The sequence below is a fragment of the Corylus avellana genome, chromosome 2, assembly GCF_965113065.1.
Source record: "Corylus avellana chromosome 2, dhCorAvel1.hap1.2, whole genome shotgun sequence".
Lineage (NCBI taxonomy): Eukaryota > Viridiplantae > Streptophyta > Magnoliopsida > Fagales > Betulaceae > Corylus > Corylus avellana.
In genome coordinates this window covers 25,554,799-25,572,393 of record NC_142491.1, presented here as the reverse complement: position 1 = coordinate 25,572,393, position 17,595 = coordinate 25,554,799, and the positions used below count along the sequence as shown (strand labels likewise).

The window sequence follows — 17,595 nt, the reverse complement described above, 5'->3', positions numbered from 1 at the left end:
GATGGAACTAAGATTAGGTTCTGGCATGATTTATGGTGTGGGGATCAACCACTAAAGGAATTTTTCCGGAGTTGTTTATTATCTTTTGTTGTAAGGAGACGTGGGTTGCAGATAATATGCAGTTTTCTAATGGCAGTATTCAGTGGAATTTATCTTTTATAAGACTTGTACAAGGTTTGAAGGTTGATTTGGTGATTGCATTTTTTTATTTGCTGTATTCCCTCAGATTGAGACATGGTGGTGAGGATCGTATTTGGTAGATCCCTTTAAAGAGGAGGAAGTTTGAGTAAGGTCGTTTTTTCATGAGTTATCTTGTTTGGGGGGGTGGCTCTTGGAAGAGTATTTGGAGAGTCAATATTCCATTGAGAGTGAGTTTCTTTGTGTGGACGTCGACTCTTGGAAAGATTTTGAGTTTGGATAACCTGAGTGCATATAGATTCAAAAAAGAATCGACCTGATTTACGTCAAGAAAAAAGTAATAGTGGTGGATTGGTGTTGCATGTATAAAAGGAACGGGGAATCCATAGATCATCTTCTTCTCCATTGTGAAGTGGCAAGAGAATTATAAAATGAGATTTTTAGCCTTTTTGGAGTGGAATGGGTCATGCTTAGATGGGTGATAGAGCTGTTAAATTGTTGATGAGGTTAGTTGGGAAATCGTTCAGTTTTAGCCACATGAAGGATGCCCCCCCCTGTGCTTGTTAGAAGAGTTAGGGTTTGAGTCATTAGGGTTTTGGGGGTAGTTTAATCTTTATAGTATTTCCCTAATCCTATATAATAGGATGCTTGTATTTTTTTTTTTGACATGTCCGCACAAGAGGGGGGAGGGATTTGAACTAGTAACCTTCGCTTCATTAGGTGTGGTCTCAGCCGATTGAGCTACTTCTTGGGGACAATAAGTTGATGCTTGTATTAGGTTAACATAATTTGAATGATATAGTATCCTCCGCCTTTTGTGTCTAAACCGTTCATACAAATTATAACATGGTATCAGAGCCTTAGTTGTTTGTAGTAGTGTTTTTCCGCTATATTTGTGTTGTTTTGTTGAGTGTTTTTCTAGTGCCAGCACCGCCCATGTGGGCATAATGCCCACACGGGCAGTGCCTTGGTAGAGCATTTTTTTTTTTTTTTTTTTTGGTTTTACAGTGACCGGAGGAACTCCTCTGGTGAAGAGCAAAAAAAAAAAAAAAACCAGCACTGTCATTACCGCTGGGGTGCGTGTTCTTGTTGCTGGGTGTGATGGCCGGCATGTTTTGTGGTGGCTAGAGTGTTCTGTGATGGCCGGCGAAGTTACAGCGGACATCGGGGAAAAAAAAAAAATCCGGCCATTTGATGTTTGTGTTGTTAAAACATTGAGTTGTGGTCACCGTTTGCTTTTGTAGTTTCTGTTTTTGTAAGTGGCCGGAGTGATCTGTCTTCTCCGGCAAGTTTCGGCGAAGGTTCAGTGAAGGTCCGGCGAGCCTCCATTGATTGTTTCTGTTTTGTTTTCAGTGTTTTTTTTTTGGTTCTGTTTTAGGTCCTGCCGGCATGTTCTGCTTGTCTCCTGCCAGTTTTGAAGCTCCGGCTAAGTTCCAGCGAAGATCCGGCGATTTTTTTTTTTTTTTTTTTTTTTTTTTTTTTTCTAGTAGTTGTTTTGCGGCGAAACTCGTTGGTTGATCACGTGAAAAGTGATTGTTGTTGTTAGTGATCGATGTATCCAACCGGCCTTGGTGTTTTGCGGCGAGACCCGATCACTTATGTTGTTAGTGATCGTTGTATTCGACCGGCCTTGGTGTTTTGCGGCGAGATCCGATCAAATCTTGGTTGTTGGTGATCGATGTATTTGACCGGCCTTGGTGTTTTGTGGCGAGATCCGATCAAATCTTGGTTGTTCAAGTTTCCGATGAGTTTTCGACTGGCCTTGAAGTTTTATTAAATTATCTTGTTATTTGTATGAGTCTTTGTGTTGTGTGCTCCAAGCTGTTCCAGCTTGAGGGGGAGTGTTAGAGTATGTTTTTCAGTTGTTTTTCGTTTGCTTGCATCTTTCAAGCTGGATTCATATGATGTATATGCTCTAACTTGAGGGGCAGTGTTAGAAGAGTTAGGGTTTGAGTCATTAGGGTTTTGGGGGTAGTTTAGTCTTTATGATATTTTCCTAATCCTATTTAATAGGATGCTTGTATTAGGTTAACATAAGTTGAATAATATAATATCCTCGGCCTTTTGTGTCTAAACCGTTCATACAAACTTTAACAGGGCTTAATGTGGATTATATGAAGAGAGCGGAATGCAAGGTGTTTTGAAGGTTGTGAAAAGTTGATGGAAGAGCTCGAGAACATCTTGGTCAATTCACTTTATATATGGATAGGGGCATATAATATCTCGTTTTTTTCTACATTTTCTGAATTTGTGGATTTGTGTTTTTTTAACCATTAATAGGGGTTATCTGTTGTATACATCCTGTGTAGTAGGGTTTGGCCCTCTACGCTTTTTAATGACATGGATTACTTGTCAAAAAAAAATTGTGCATCATTGCAAGAGACGAGACTAATTTTAGTTTTTTTTCATAAGCCAATGGAAAGTGCTATTAAACAAGTAAGAATATTCTTGTGATGATGCTTAGTTTACTCTTTTTTGATGAGTTGGTTAGAATGGCACGTCGTTTACAAATTTTCGTCATCATCAAGTGAATTTGCTTCTTTGACTAAAAAACATACTAGTACTGATCACCTATCAAAAAAGAAAAAAAAACATACTAGTACTGATTTCTGTTTTTTCACTAATTTCGTATAACAGGTACGGATTTAGCAAAGAAGTTGTTGAATGCCCTGGTATGCTTACCTTCTTCACATATTTTCAAAATTTTCTTTCTTGAACTTTGTACAGTCACTTCTTTTTCCTTGTTTGCAACGTGCGAAAGGCTGGTGAAAGTCTAAGGTATGAGTCCCGTGTTCTTACTAAATAATTAAAATCATGGGAAATTGTTAAAAGTGAGGAGAGAATTTTGGCGTTTTTGATTTAGTTCTATTGACAGAATATAATTTAGGTGTCTATTGACTGGCTGACATAGGAGAAATTTAGAAACTTGGTTACAATTGCTCATGTCATGGGATCTGGAAATTGTGTTTGTTGTAATTACAGGGCAGCATACAAAATAGGGTTTAACAGGGGTTCTAAAGAGTGATTTCAATGACTACTCTATCGATACTTGTTCTGTGGGGGTTTAGGCTTTTGACAGGTATGGGAAAGGTTAGGAAGGAAGTTTCAAATCTGATTGCTGTCAAGGGGGTGGCGAAGTATGATCTGAACAGTAATAAAGAAAGAGAAAAGAAGCAGGAAGGGAGAGAGGCAGAGAGAATCATGACCAAATTATTAAGAGCCTGTTTAGGGAAGTTTTTGAAAAGTGTTTTCTATTTTGAAATGTTTTGAGAATTGTTTTCTAAAATACAGGGGTCACATATGAAAAAGTGTTGCATGTAGGGGGTACTTCTAAAATTCGTTTGAATAACTATTTTGAAAAGTGTTTTTGAAAAATAAACAAATAATAAAAGAAAAAAAATTTAGCCCTGTTGGAAGCTAGCGACCACATGGTGGTGTCCTTTGGTGGCCACTAGACAGGTCCAGCAACATTGTAGTGGTTGGCAGACAATTTAGTGGCCGCGCAGTGCCGCCACAACTGGTGACAAGCTGTGGGCATTGCCAGACTGTTCCAATGGCCACGCAAGTGCTGCTAGTCACATATGTGACACTGGTTCTTATTTTTCTATTTTTATACTAGTTTTTAGACCAGTTACCAAATATGGTTTCGTGAAAATTATCAACAAAATCTTTTTGTTGTCTTTTGAAACTATTTTTGAAAAACACTTTAAGAAAACTATTTTTTTGTGGGGACCGCTTTTGAAAACTTGTCTGTATAATGATTTTTTTTTTTTTGATAAGTAATAATGCATTAAAGAGTGCAGAGGGGCGCAACCCAAGTACACAGGGAGTATACAATAGAGCGACTAAGTAGGGGAGAAAGAAGAAGAGAACATAAAGAGAAAATTAGGAAAATTGATCACTAAAGGAGTAAGCCAGCTTGCAGTCCATGTGAATAAAGTGTACAAAAAGAAGTGAATAAGGTCCTCAAGGTTCCTCGACAAATCCTCGAAGCATCTCGCATTCCTTTCCTTCCAAAGACACCATAGAAGACAAAGGGGAGCCATCTTCCATACCACGACACTACTAGTTCTACCGCCTGCCCACCAACTAGCAAACATCTCCTTGACGCTTCTAGGCATAACCTAACTCATGTTAAAGCGAGAGAAGATAACATTCCACAACTTGCGCACGACCTCACAATGAAGAAAGAGATGATCCACGGACTCCCCATCTACCTCACACATACAACATCGATTAATCACAACAATACCTCTCTTCCGAACATTATCCAACGTGAGAGATTTCCCAAGGGCGGCCGACCATGCGAAAAACGCCGCTCTCAAAGGAGCCTTAGTGCGCCAAATGCTTCTCCACGGGAAGTGGTTAGGCTCCTTAAAAGCAAGCATCCTATAGAAGGAACGAACCTCGAACTTCCCTTTACTTGAAGGGATCCACCACATCCAGTCCTCCCCTTCCCCCCGAATCGAAGATGAATACAAGAGCGAGAAGAAAGAGGCTAAGGCCATCTCCTCCCAATCATGAATACTACGAGTAAAAGTAACATTCCAGTGAACCATCCCATTGACACACTCCTGGATATCCGCAATGAAAGCATCCTTGTTGCAAGCAATATTAAAAAGACCCGGAAAGGCATCCTTGAGAGACGTCTCGCCACACCAACAATTCTCCCAAAATTTGACCTTTCCCCCCAAACCAGGAACTAATCTGAAGTGGCACCGAAACGACCTCCAACCCCCACAAATGTGTTTCCATAACCCCACCCCATGCGTTCCACGAGGAACATTTGAACGCCAACCACCCCAATCCACCCCATACTTTGCCACCAAGATACTTCTTTACCAAGCTTCTTCCTCATTTGCAAATCTCCATAACCATTTCCCCAAGAGAGCTTGATTAAAAAGACGCAAGCTCTGAATCCCTAGACCTCCCTCAGCAATCGGAGAACAAACCTCGTGCCAACTGACCAAATGGAACTTAGGCTCGTCCTTGAACCCTCCCCATAAAAAATCCCGTTGAATCTTCTCAATGCGATTTGCCACAGAAATAGGGATGGGGAAAAGAGACAAAAGATAGGTGGGGAGATTGGATAAGGTGCTCTTGATGAGAGTGAGCCTCGCCCCCTTGGACTAATATGAACACTTCCAAGGGGCCAACCTTCTAGCAATTTTCTCCAACATGTCATCCCAAATAGCCAACTACTTGAAGGAAGCCCCTAGCGGAAGACCTAGGTACTTCAAGGGTAAAGAACTAGTACCACAACCCATAACGCTAGCCAACTCATCCGTCTCTACCGAATCTCCGACTGGGACCAAAACAGACTTGGCCCGATTAACTTTTAACCCTGAAACTGCCTCGAAGCCAATAATGAGGGCTTTAATAAATCTAACATGTTCAGAAGCTGCCCCACAAAACACCAGCGTATCATCAGCAAAGAGAAGATGGGAAACAGAAACCCGCTCATGCTCCCTGGCACCCACATAGAACCCGTTGATGAAACCCCTACTAATAGAGGCATTAATCATCCTGCTGAAGGCCTCCATGACCATAATAAACAAAAAAGGCGAAAGAGGGTCACCTTGTCTAACTCCACGCGAACTCACAAAGAAACCGAAAGGCGAACCATTGATCAACACTGAGAACCGCATCGACGAGATACAATGTTCAATCCAAGAGCACCATTTCTCACCGAAGCCGCACCTTTTTAATAAATAGAGTAAAAACTTCCAGTTCATGTGGTCATAAGCCTTCTCCATATCCGACTTATACAAGAGACTGGGATCCCCAGATCTGAGACGGCTGTCCAGGCATTCATTGGCAATAAACACCGAATCCAAAATATGTCTACCTTTGACGAAAGTGTTCTGTGGGTTGGAGATGACCCGGTTCATGACTCCCCTCATTCTATTGGCTAAAACCTTCGCAATAATCTTATAAATCCCCCCCACAAGGCTAATAGGACGGAAGTCCTTCAGATCGGATGCCCCATGCGACTTCGGAAAAAGAGCAATGAACGTAGCATTGAGACTTTTTTTGAATTTACCTCGATCATAGAACTCCACAAAAACAGCCATGACATCCTTTTTGATCACCTCCCAGCAATCTTGAAAGAAAGCCATAGAAAAACCATCCGGGCCTGGAGCTTTATCGCTATCAATTTTTTTGACCACCTCCCACACCTCCCTTTCCTCAAAAGGAACTTCCAGACTAGAAGACTCTCCCTCCTCCAACATATCGAAATGAAGATTATCCAACCTCGGTCTCAAACTGAGAGTCTCTGTGAAGAGCATCTCATAAAAGCGAGTAATATGATTACTACTCGCCTCTTGATCAGAGGTAGTAGTGCCATGAATGTTCAGAGATTCAATGTAATTCTGTCTTCGGTTGGCGTTAGCAATCCGATGGAAGAATTTAGTACACTTGTCGCCCTCTTTCAGTCAACGGATTCTAGATTTTTGCCTCCAACTGATTTCTTCTTGAAGGAGGGAAATTTCTAACTCCCTTGCGAGCACCCTTTTCTTCTCAATCTCTTCCGTGGATAAACCTCTCTCTTCCTCCACCCTATCCAGATCTTTAAGATCTTCCATACGAGCCTTAATACAAACCCCCATGTTGCCAAAATCTTGAGCATTCCATCTCCTAATATCCCACTTTAGAGCTTGCATCTTTTTGGAAAGAATGAAACTCAGAGTGCCTTGAAAATAATACTAGTCCCACCAGCTGCGCACTTTGTCCACAAAACCCTCCACTTTGAGCCACAAATTCTCAAATTTTAAAGGCCTTTTGCCTCCCCGATGAAAATTACAATCCAAAATAATAAGGGCATGATCGGAGCATACCCGAAGCATCCTCTTCTGACGCAAGTCCGGGTGGCGGGCTTCCCAATACGGGGAGACAAGAAAACGGTCAAGCCTAGACCAAGAATTGTTATTTGACCAAGTAGAAATCCTCCCCACTAAGGGAAGGTCCATGAGGCCTTGTTCCGATATGAACTCACCAAAATCCTTCATTGCCGACCGTGAATGAGCTCCCCTCGACCTTTCACTAGGATAAAGGGTGACATTGAAATCCCCACCGATACACCATGGCACGTCTCAGCAGCTCATGACCCCTGCCAGCTCCTCCCAAAGAAAATGCCTAGCATTTACTCTGTTAGGACCATACACCCCCGCAAACGCCCACTCAAAGCCATCCTCAACATTCTTAAAGGAGCAAGCCACCACATAACATCCCAACACTACATCTACCTTCTCAATAGCCCTCTTGTCCCAGATGAGCAAAATACCCCTTGAAGCCCCAATAGAAGGAACAAAGCACCACTCCACGTACGGACAACCCCATAAGCTTCTCACTAAGTTATACGAAATAAAGTCCATCTTCGTCTCTTGGAAACAAACAACATCTGCCTTCCAACTTCTAAGCAAATTCCTAACCCTCAACCTTTTATCCTTCTCGTTCAAACGTCTCACATTCCATGACAAAATTTTAAGCTTCATGATTTAACTTGACTGGCCCTCCCCTTATTCTTGTCCCTTGACGAATGCTCCAAAAAATTGACAGAGGACTGCAAGTTAATTAGCTCCCTCTTACCTTTTTTGACTGCAGGAGTGCACACTTCCCTCTCCACTTCTTTGCCTTCGTTGTCAGCCATAAGCACCCCAATGGTCTCTTCAAGCTTTCCTTCCTCTCCATCACAAGATAGGCCAACTTCCTTGCATGCCTTAATGATAAAATTCCTCTCCTGCACCTCCAACTGCACCTCCTGTACAGAATCTGGGACAAAAGATTCATGGGAAATAGAGCCCTCCACTGCTATAGAAACTCCACCCAAGTTATCAAGTTGTGATATGCAACGCCCCGGCTCCTTACCCAGAATACCCAACACAGAAACACCTAGAGGTTGTTCACCGGGGTTGCTCCCCAGAGAACCTCCCCTCCCGGCCTCCTCACCGTCACCGGAAGTAGACCTAGAGAATTCCGGAGACACCCCCTTACCAGGCTGCATACCCAAAATCCCTGGACCAGAGACGCTCGAGTCCCCCTTCAGTGAACCTTGGTCGGCAAGACTGGGGTAGAAGCCCCTGCGTCTTAATCGGAGAACCCGATACTTGATCTTTTAACTCCATCGTCACCGTATCCTTGAACATGGAGCCCACCGTCAAGATATCTCCCAAAACGCCATCCCTTGCCAGAATCTTCCTCGCCGCCCCCTTATTGGGCAAAACTTCCTTTGTCGGCACCTCTGCCGGAGATGTGGAGGCTATCTGCAAAGCCGCACCGACGTGGGCCTCCCTGTCGCAGAACAACAACCTAACATCGGGGCTAACAGAGTTACAGGTGACGCCCACCGGAGTCTTTGGACCTCTTGTCGAGCAGTCCGACTCTCCAACCGGAGAACCCGATGCTTGATTGCTTAATTCCAACGTCGCCGTAGCCTTGATCATGGAACCCACCATCGGAACATCTCCCAGAACACCATCCCTTGCCGGAATCTTCCTCGCCGCCCCCTCACTGGACGAAACTACCTCTGTCGGCACCTTTGCCGGAGACGTAGAGGCAATCTATAGGACAAAACTGGCGTGGGCCTCCCTGTCGCAGTACAACGACCTAGCATCGGGACTTACTGCATTACCGGCGAGGCTCACCGGAGCGTTTGGACCTCCCGACGAACTGTCCAGCACACCAACCAGCTTCAGTCCTCTGTCCAATGCCCCCTCCCCTTTCTCCACGGGCCGAGCAGCTTTCCTCCTAAAATGCATCTTCATCGGCTGAAGACTCATACCATGCTTGGGCCTTCCCCTAGTAACCTTCTTGGGCTGGGCTGGGCTGCTCCTTTCTTATGTTTGTCCCCTCCAGCTAGCCCATAATCGCAAGACCCACCAGACCTAGGAAGAACACTCAGGCCCTCCACAAATCTTATAGCACTTTCAATTATGTCAAGCCCCACGTCACTTTTACACGAAACCAGGACTGCACGTCGTGGCTACCTACCCCCTCCCATCCCTTCACGTGATCAGCACCACATTCCGAAGCTGTCAGCCTCGTCGTGGTGATTGACCTGCTCGCCGGAGGCGGAAACCTGCTCGCCGGAGCTTCGCAGTGAACACCCAGTGGCTCCCCTACCTTTGGGTTGCACGTTCCCTCCCCACCAAAGGATTGGTTCTTCTTCGGGCCCTCCATACCGCCGCTGTCTGACCTCACCGGGATTAAGGACTCGTGCAAACCCTCCTCTTGTATAGTAGAAAGCTGAACTTGCTTATCCTTCTCTGCAGAAGCCTCCTTCAACCACCTTGGCACCTTGGCTATTGGCTCAGCGAAATCATTGAAACAGTCCTCTATCGACTGCAGCGATGACCCCAAAACTTCCACATAGCTGCTTCTTCTCCCCCCTACGTCATAATTCTTATTAACTTCCCTGACCTCCCTAGACTCACACAGTGAAGACTTAGCCAGACGCACCTTTGATATGAGACGTGTCCATCCTTGACCATAACGTCCTTCTGGTATAATGATCGAGCCACTCCTATGCCTACCATCATATTCTTCTATTGTCAGGAATCGCCCATGTCTGTTAGCACATTTTTGTGCAATTATCCATGGATACCTTGCTTTGGATTGGTCCTAAAATACTTCAGAAGAATCCACTGGCACCAGGTCCTCTATAATGCGTGCCAACCACACCAACTCATCCTTGTGCAGGAAGATGGTTTTTTGTTTCCTATTACCTCTTTAAAAAATTCTCACCCTTGAAGCCCCACTCTTAATCAGTAACTCAAAAGTTTTGGACTCCACAATCCACTTTCTCGAAGCAGCCATAATGCTACCCAAACAACTAACAAGCTAGACACCCAAACAGTAAACACGCGCCACTCATGCGCCTGTACTCGGGCAAAGTTGGAGGAGAGAGAAGAGAGCATGATTCTTTTACTATTGAGTATATCTTCTTTTAACCTTCTATAATGTGAGTTCCATTAACTATGGCAATGCTATCTCCTCCTCTCGTTGCGGGGAAAGGCAAGGCTCACGTCCTGTAATGTCGTGTATTCCTTGAGGGTTTTGGAAAGTATAATGATTGTTAGAAAGTATTTTCTGTTTTCAAGAACAAAAAGCCATTTTTTGAATAGTGTTGACAAACGATATGTAAAGTTCTAATTAATCAGCTCTTCTTTCATCTTGTTACAGTATGTTCAGAACTTAGTTTTCCTCATCTAATAGGATGAGGACATCAATTAGGTATGAATAGAAACTAAATACGCTAAAGGCCTCAGAAAAATATGACATAGGACCCACAACTGCACCCACGTCCAAAATTACAAGAATTAGAATATATATATATATATATATATATATTTGTTTTTTGATAAATAAGTAATTCATTAAAAAGCGCAAAGGGGAGCAACTCTAGTACATTGGATGTATGCAAAGAAAGGCCCTACTAAAGGCAAAAAGAATAACAAAAAGCCACAAATTGAGGCATAGGAGAAAACTGAGGCACATTAAAAGCTCCCGCCCAATGGAATAGAGTTGTTATAAACAACTTTTTGAGCTCATCCAGTGTCGTTTCTTGAACTTCAAAACATCTTACTTTCTGCTCTCTCCAAATAGTCCTCATTAGACACAATGGGGCTATTCTCCATACCTCCTTGACTGAACGGTTACCTCTCTGATCTTTCCAACAGGCTAATAAATCTGCCACCCTTCCTTGCATGACCCATGTGACATAAGAAAGAGTAAATAACACACTCCATAAGGCTCGTACTACTTCACAATGAAGGAGTAGATGATTGACAGATTCGCCACTCTTACTCATACAACACCAATCCATCACAATGAGTTATCTCTTACGCAAGTTATCCAAAGTCAGAATCTTACTGTGAGTTGTTGTCCACACAATGAAACTTACTCGCATTGGAACTTTAACTTTCCATATACTCCTCCACAAAAAAGAGGAAGCTTCCACCACATCCGTCCCTGAATAGGAGAGCACACAAAAAAAAGACGTCTCCTCAAAAATCTTTTGTTTTGAAGGAGTCCACCACATACAATCCGCCCCCCGTTTGGAAAGCATATAGCTTCCCAAAAAAAGCTATCACCTCCTCTACCTCCCAATCCTGGACCACTAGTAAGAAAGGAACATTCCATTGTATAGCACCATTAGACCACTGCATATTATCTCTAACCCATGCCTCCTTATTACTTGCAATACGAAATAACTCACATAATACTTTCTTCAAAGAGAGATCCCTGCACCAAATATCATGCCATAATCTAATTTGAGAATCATCCCTTACTCCAAACCTAATAAATCTCGAGAAAACTTCCCACCCTCTTCTAATATGTTTCCACACACCCACTCCAAAAGGGCCTCCACCACCTTAGTACACCAACCGCCATTCATGCACCATACTTGACTTCTACAACCAGCCTCCAATACGCTTTGCTTTCTGCAGCAAATTGCCATAGCCATTTACCCAATAAAGTTTGATTAAAACTACGCAATTTCCAAATTCCCAAACCACCTAATTGCATGGGAGAGCAAACAAAGCCATCATCTGTTCCTCATGCCCGTCAAGTGACAAACCCACTACATGGCGAAAACCTTTGATTCTCTGCCCAACCCATTCGCATGTCTCTGTCTTATTCAAATCCTCACCCTCCAACCTGTCCCCCATTTGCACTTCCAGCGGTTTAACCTCCATCGCTTCTTCCTTGCTCAAGTCAGTTCCATGCCATTAAATTGTTGGTCTACAGTGACTGAAGATGGACTGGGGTCACTCACCACATCAAATTGCTGACCTTCCACACAGAAACTCCCCCTATTAGAATCCATTGCAACTTGTTTGTCGTTTTCCCCTTGGGCAAAAATCTCTAACCGATATAACACAATCGGCTCGCTGTCTATCGGTGTCCACCAACACCTTGGATAGTCCAGAGCTACCCCTATAAGCTTCTCCTTTTTACCCACACTCCCAGTCTGCATCACGGAAACACCCTCCTCCGCCCCAACTGCTGTTACTGCCCTGTTCAGGACATTGCTCCCCTGTGCAGCCACCCTCACGTTAAATTTCTCAACCTGCTCATCGGCTAACGCTGGTACTGTTCCGCCCAAAACTGGTGTCTCCTCCACCTCTGAGCTACCAGCAACTACCTCAACACTCGACAGATCTCCCTCACTGGGCTCCCACTCCTGCCCAATAGCCTGATTGGCTTTGTCTGTACCCTCTAGGATGACTGGGGAACCTATCAGCATTGTCTTCAACCTTCCGGCCCGCAGCTGCTCCCCCTCGCTGTGCATCCGAGGCTGCCCATTGGCATTATCGGCCTTAGCTGGATGTTCTGGGTTGACTGGGCAGCTTATCGGCGATATCTCCTGCACATTGGCTGGAGCAACAGTTGTTGACGCGTCTACCTTGTGTCGGGATGAATCCGGCCCCGTGTTTTTTACACACCAACGAGGCTGCATCTTGAGTAGCCTCCTTCGAATGTAAGTCTGCTTAATAGGCGGTTTGGGCTGCTTACAAAAAGACTGCCCAGCGTGAGCCCATGACTTTGCCCAAGTGTCTGTCATAATATTACTCTCTTGTCCCATATTCTGGCCAGCCTTAGAAGACATCTGACCCACTTCAAGCTTCTCCAAACAACTGTTTGTCTCCTTAAACGCACGCAGCATATTACGAATTGCCAAAATGTTACCTTTCATAAGGAGCTGCGAGAATAACTCCCCATTATTTCCAGCGTGATCCACGAGTTCAGTTCCTGGCAGTGTGCCTTCCACTCCTTCCTTCCCTGCACCCTGGTCGCCCGCGCTTTGATCTCCGGCCAAGATATTTTGAGATTGCTTGATAGCTTGTGCCGGATTCCTCCGCACGTTCTCCTGCCTCTTACCCACTGCCACCTCCGCGTAAGACCCCTTCTCATGGAATCCCTTCAACCCCTCTGGTACCTTCCCCGCAAGTGACTCTACAGTTACCTTACCCGGTTGCGTTCCCGTTAACGGCCCACCTGATCATTGCTTTTCATAATACTGTTTCAGCCCCAGTATTTGCACGCGACACTCCTTCTAGCCCTTTCCTTCGTCTCCCTACGGTATGATAACAAAACTTCTCCTTCCACCTCTCGTTGTTCTGAGAACTCCATGAAATTCTCATAGCTATTGCTTTTCCTCTGTATCATGTAAACAGTGTTACCGAACCGGAAAGTCTGCCAGTTCTCACATATCTTATCGCTTTGAGTCAGGTTATCCCATGATAATAAAAACCAGAACACTGTCGGCCATGCCATAATCACTAACTGAGAAACACCTTTTCTTCTTTCCACCAATCGAACACCCCCGTGAACATCTAACCTGAACTCAAATGACTTCTTTTCCACATAGAAAAATCCCAGGTACCCCATTCTTTGTTCCTTACCAGCTATAGGTAAACTTGTCTCAAATATTGGCAAAATCGATATAATCCATTCACGTTATATCATATGAAAGCACTTATGGATAATAGATAAACCCCAAGGATCATGTTGTAAACAGGGAAATCCTTGAACCTTAGACAAAAGGTTATTAAAATATTTTCCCCCGAAATTTACAGCCTCCCACAACATATATGTTGTTGTTGGATGCCATGGACTGAAATTGCTTTTTGCTTGGCCTAGAGTTAAGCAAAAGCTCAATTATTAATTACAAATCTTGAAGAAAAGTACTCTGATTGATAGGTAAAATAGCAATACAAGGAAAGTAGAGTGCACATTAATATTAAACAAAGAAAACTTCTACTTTTTGATTCAGTGATACTCATTTATAGAAAGATTTAATCAATGGTTACAAGAAAGAATTTCACAGTTGTACTGACCTTGCTGGGAGCCAGGGACGGCATTCACCAACAGAAGGTTGAATAGCCTGAAAGGACATTCTACACCTGGTGTCAAATTATACAATTGTTTATTGTCTGTTCCCCTATACTATTGCTTCCTAAAGTCATTTCAGTTCTATCATAATCCATTATCCACTACTAATGGATACTGGTTTCCAGCCTGTCAAGCTCAAATGCTGCCTTGGTACCAAAGAGGTTTCCTATGACTAAAGATAATACTAGATTTTCATAGTCAAATGGTATCAGATGGTTCTTGGTTGAATTTTATGCATAGCATTGAATGATATTAACTCTTCCATGAATAGTCATTTGTGGGAAGTTTTTGTTGGTAGATGATTTATTGAACTGAGTCTGGGCTGGGGATAAATTTGGCCCCCAACCAAAAATCGAATTGGATGAAGTTATTTGCTTTATGGCTATGAGATTGCCCCTTTTCTTTTTAAAGCAGAAGTTTATGTGCCCCATGTTGAAAAATTCTATTATTTTCAACTTTTGTTCCTTCAATATCATCACCATCTTTACTTCACTACATTAACAGATTATTGGCCATCGAGTGTCTGTGTTTGCGGCTTTTGGTTTCTGCCTTTGGAATGGCAGTTTTCATGTAAGAAGTGCGGTGAAATTTCAGCACTTGTTTCTTCAGGACATCTGCCTAGAAAAGAACTATGTTCGGCTCATCTGGAGTTACAAACTTTTCTGAAGACTGTGTCAAGGCCGCCTATTTTTGTTGGGTTGAGTTCTGTCGGAAGGCAAGTTCCTTATTTAATTTTGTTCTCGACTTCTTGTTACTGCCAACAAAAAGTTTATTTACCAAATTTTTTTTGATAATTAATTTCATATTATTAATAAAGCGTAGAGGGGCGTAATTTTAGTACACATGGAGTATACAAAGATTAACCCTTCATAGGAAGATGAAGAAAATAAAATCATGAAATCTGCTAAAGTAGGAACATCTCATCTATGATGAGCCGCCATCCACATATGTAACAAGTTAAGCATAGACTTTTGCAACTCTACTGTCGAAATCTCAACATCCTCAAATAGCCGTGCATTTTTCTCATTCCAAATACACCACATTACACACAACGGGACCAACCTTATAATTTCCTTAACTAGGCTGCACCCAATCGAACCACCCCAGCTTGTCAACAAATCCATTACCCACTTCGGCATAACCCACTCTACCCCGGACAATGTAAGAATGTAATTCCATAGCTCGCTTGCCACTTCGCAATGACGCAAAATGTGATCAATGGACTCGTCACTCTTCTTATACATACAACACCACTAAACTTCCACAATATTCCTCTTTAGTAGATTATCATGCGTCACTATTTTCCTTAAGGCTGCTGTCCACCCAAAAAACACCACCCTTAAAGGTGCCTTTACTTGCCAAATGCTCTTCCGTGGAAAAACATGATGAGCTTGGCTAGATAACACCTTATAGAACAACTTCACCTCAAACATTTCCCTCTTGGACGGGCTCCATCCTACCGACCCCCCTCCATGACATAGCTTGAAAGAATACAACCGCTCAAAAAATGCTAGTACCAACTCCATCGCCCAATCCTGCGCTGGTCGCATAAAAAGGACATTCCACTCAATAACCCCATCATACCATTGAAAGTTATCCACCACCCACGCATTTTTGTGTCTAGTAATAGTGAACAAAGGCGGAAAAACATGCTTCAACGGTCTATCATCACACCAAATATCATGCCAAAAGCTTACTTTAGATCCAACCCCCACCCCAAAATGAACAAAGTTGGAAAAACTGTCCCACCCCCTTCTAATATGTTTCCACACACCCACTCAATATGTCCCCATAACCTCCTTCGAACACCAACCACCCTTCATATTCTCATATTTAGCTTTGATCACCATTTTCCATAAGACCTCGCTCTCCATAGCATACTGCCACAACTACTTCCTCAATAAGGCTCTATTAAATTGAAGCAGATTCCGAACACCTAGCCCTCTCTCTTTTATCGGCGTGCAAATCCGCTTCCAATTTACTAAGTGGAATTTTACCTCATCCCCTATGCCACCCCAAAGGAAATCCCTTTGGTGTCTCTCGAGCCTATTAGCCACTCCCTTTGGAATAGGAAATAAAGATAAGTAATATGTAGGAAGATTAGAAAGGGTACCTTTAAGCAAAGTCAAATGACCATCCCTAGACAAATATAGTGTCTTTTGTTAAAGTAATGGTTAAGTGATTAAATTTACCTCTTCCTATGAGCTTAAACTTTTGGGATAACTGGTGATTTAACGTGATATCAGAGCCAAAGGTCCTGAGATCCGCCTCACCTATTAAAAGGAAGTTTGAGCCCATACGTGAGAGGGAGTGTTAAAGTAATGGTTAAGTGATTAAATTTACCTCTTCCTATGAGCTTAAGCTTTTAGGATAACTGGTGATTTAACATGGTATTTTTTTTTTTTTTTTTGATAAGTAATGATGATATAAAAGAGCGCAAAGGGGCGCAACCCATATACACGGGAAGTAAAAACAGAGAGCGCCTAGGAGGGAGAGAAATGAAAAAGAAAATCAGAGAAACTAATCACTAAAGGAGCTAGCCAAGCGGCCGTCCAAGAGTAAAGAGTAAAGAGTAAAGAGTAAAGAAAAAGAAATGGTGATTTAACATGGTATAAAAGCTAAAGGTCTTGAGATTGAATCTTGACTCTGTCAATTCACCCCATTTCAATTAAATATTCCATGTGTTGGGCCTCACCTATTAAAATGAAGTTTGAGTGCAGACGTGAGAGGGAGTGCTAAAGTAATGGTTAAGTGATTAAATTTACCTCTTCCTATGAGCTTAGGCTTTTGGGATAACTGGTAATTTAACATCTTTCAACTAGCCAACCGACGTTCCATTTGCTCAATAACGCCATTCCAAATAGATGTGGCCTTATATGAGACACTCAGCGGCAAACCCAAATACTTCATATGCAAAGAGGCAACTTTACATCCAAGAATATTAGCCAATTCTTCGACATCTTCCATTGCTTCTATAGCAACAAGTTCGGATTTGCCCAAATTGATTCTCAAACCCGACATTGCTTCAAAACACAAGAAAATAAACCGCAAATGTTGAATTTGCTCAGACTGTGCACCATAGAAAATCAGTGTGTCATCAACGAATAGTAAATGAGACACTACCGACGCTTCATTGCCCCTTGAACCCTGTCAATAGGCCCTGCTCCATCATCGTAGTCAACATCCTACTCAACGTCTCCATAACCACCACAAACAAAAGCGGCGAAATTGGATCCCCCTGCTGTATCCCACGTGAGCTATTAAAAACAAGCGAAGGAGTTCCATTCACAAGAATGGAATTCTCACCTAGAAATACAACACTCTATCCAAGCCTGCCATTTCTCCCCAAAACCACATCCCTTAAGTAGATAAAGCAAGACGTTCCAACTAGTGATCATAGACCTTCTGTAAATCTAACCTGCATAGTACACCAGTTTTCTCCAATCAAATGCGAATATCCAAACACTCATTAGCAATAAGCACTGAATCTAAAATTTGGCTACCTCCAATGAGTGCGTTATGAGAATTGGAAATAATATTTCCCAATACTGACTTAAA

At 42.9% G+C, this 17,595-nt stretch overlaps 1 protein-coding gene across 1 annotated transcript in view; it reads left to right on the top strand.

Moving 5' to 3' along the window:
* Positions 1-17,595, top strand: part of LOC132183199 (UDP-Glycosyltransferase superfamily protein) — a 43,427-nt gene that overhangs the window by 9,495 nt on the left and 16,337 nt on the right. The window contains 2 exon segments of the mRNA XM_088513388.1: positions 2,776-2,810; positions 14,542-14,752. Coding sequence (XP_088369514.1) covers positions 2,776-2,810; positions 14,542-14,752 — 246 coding nt within the window.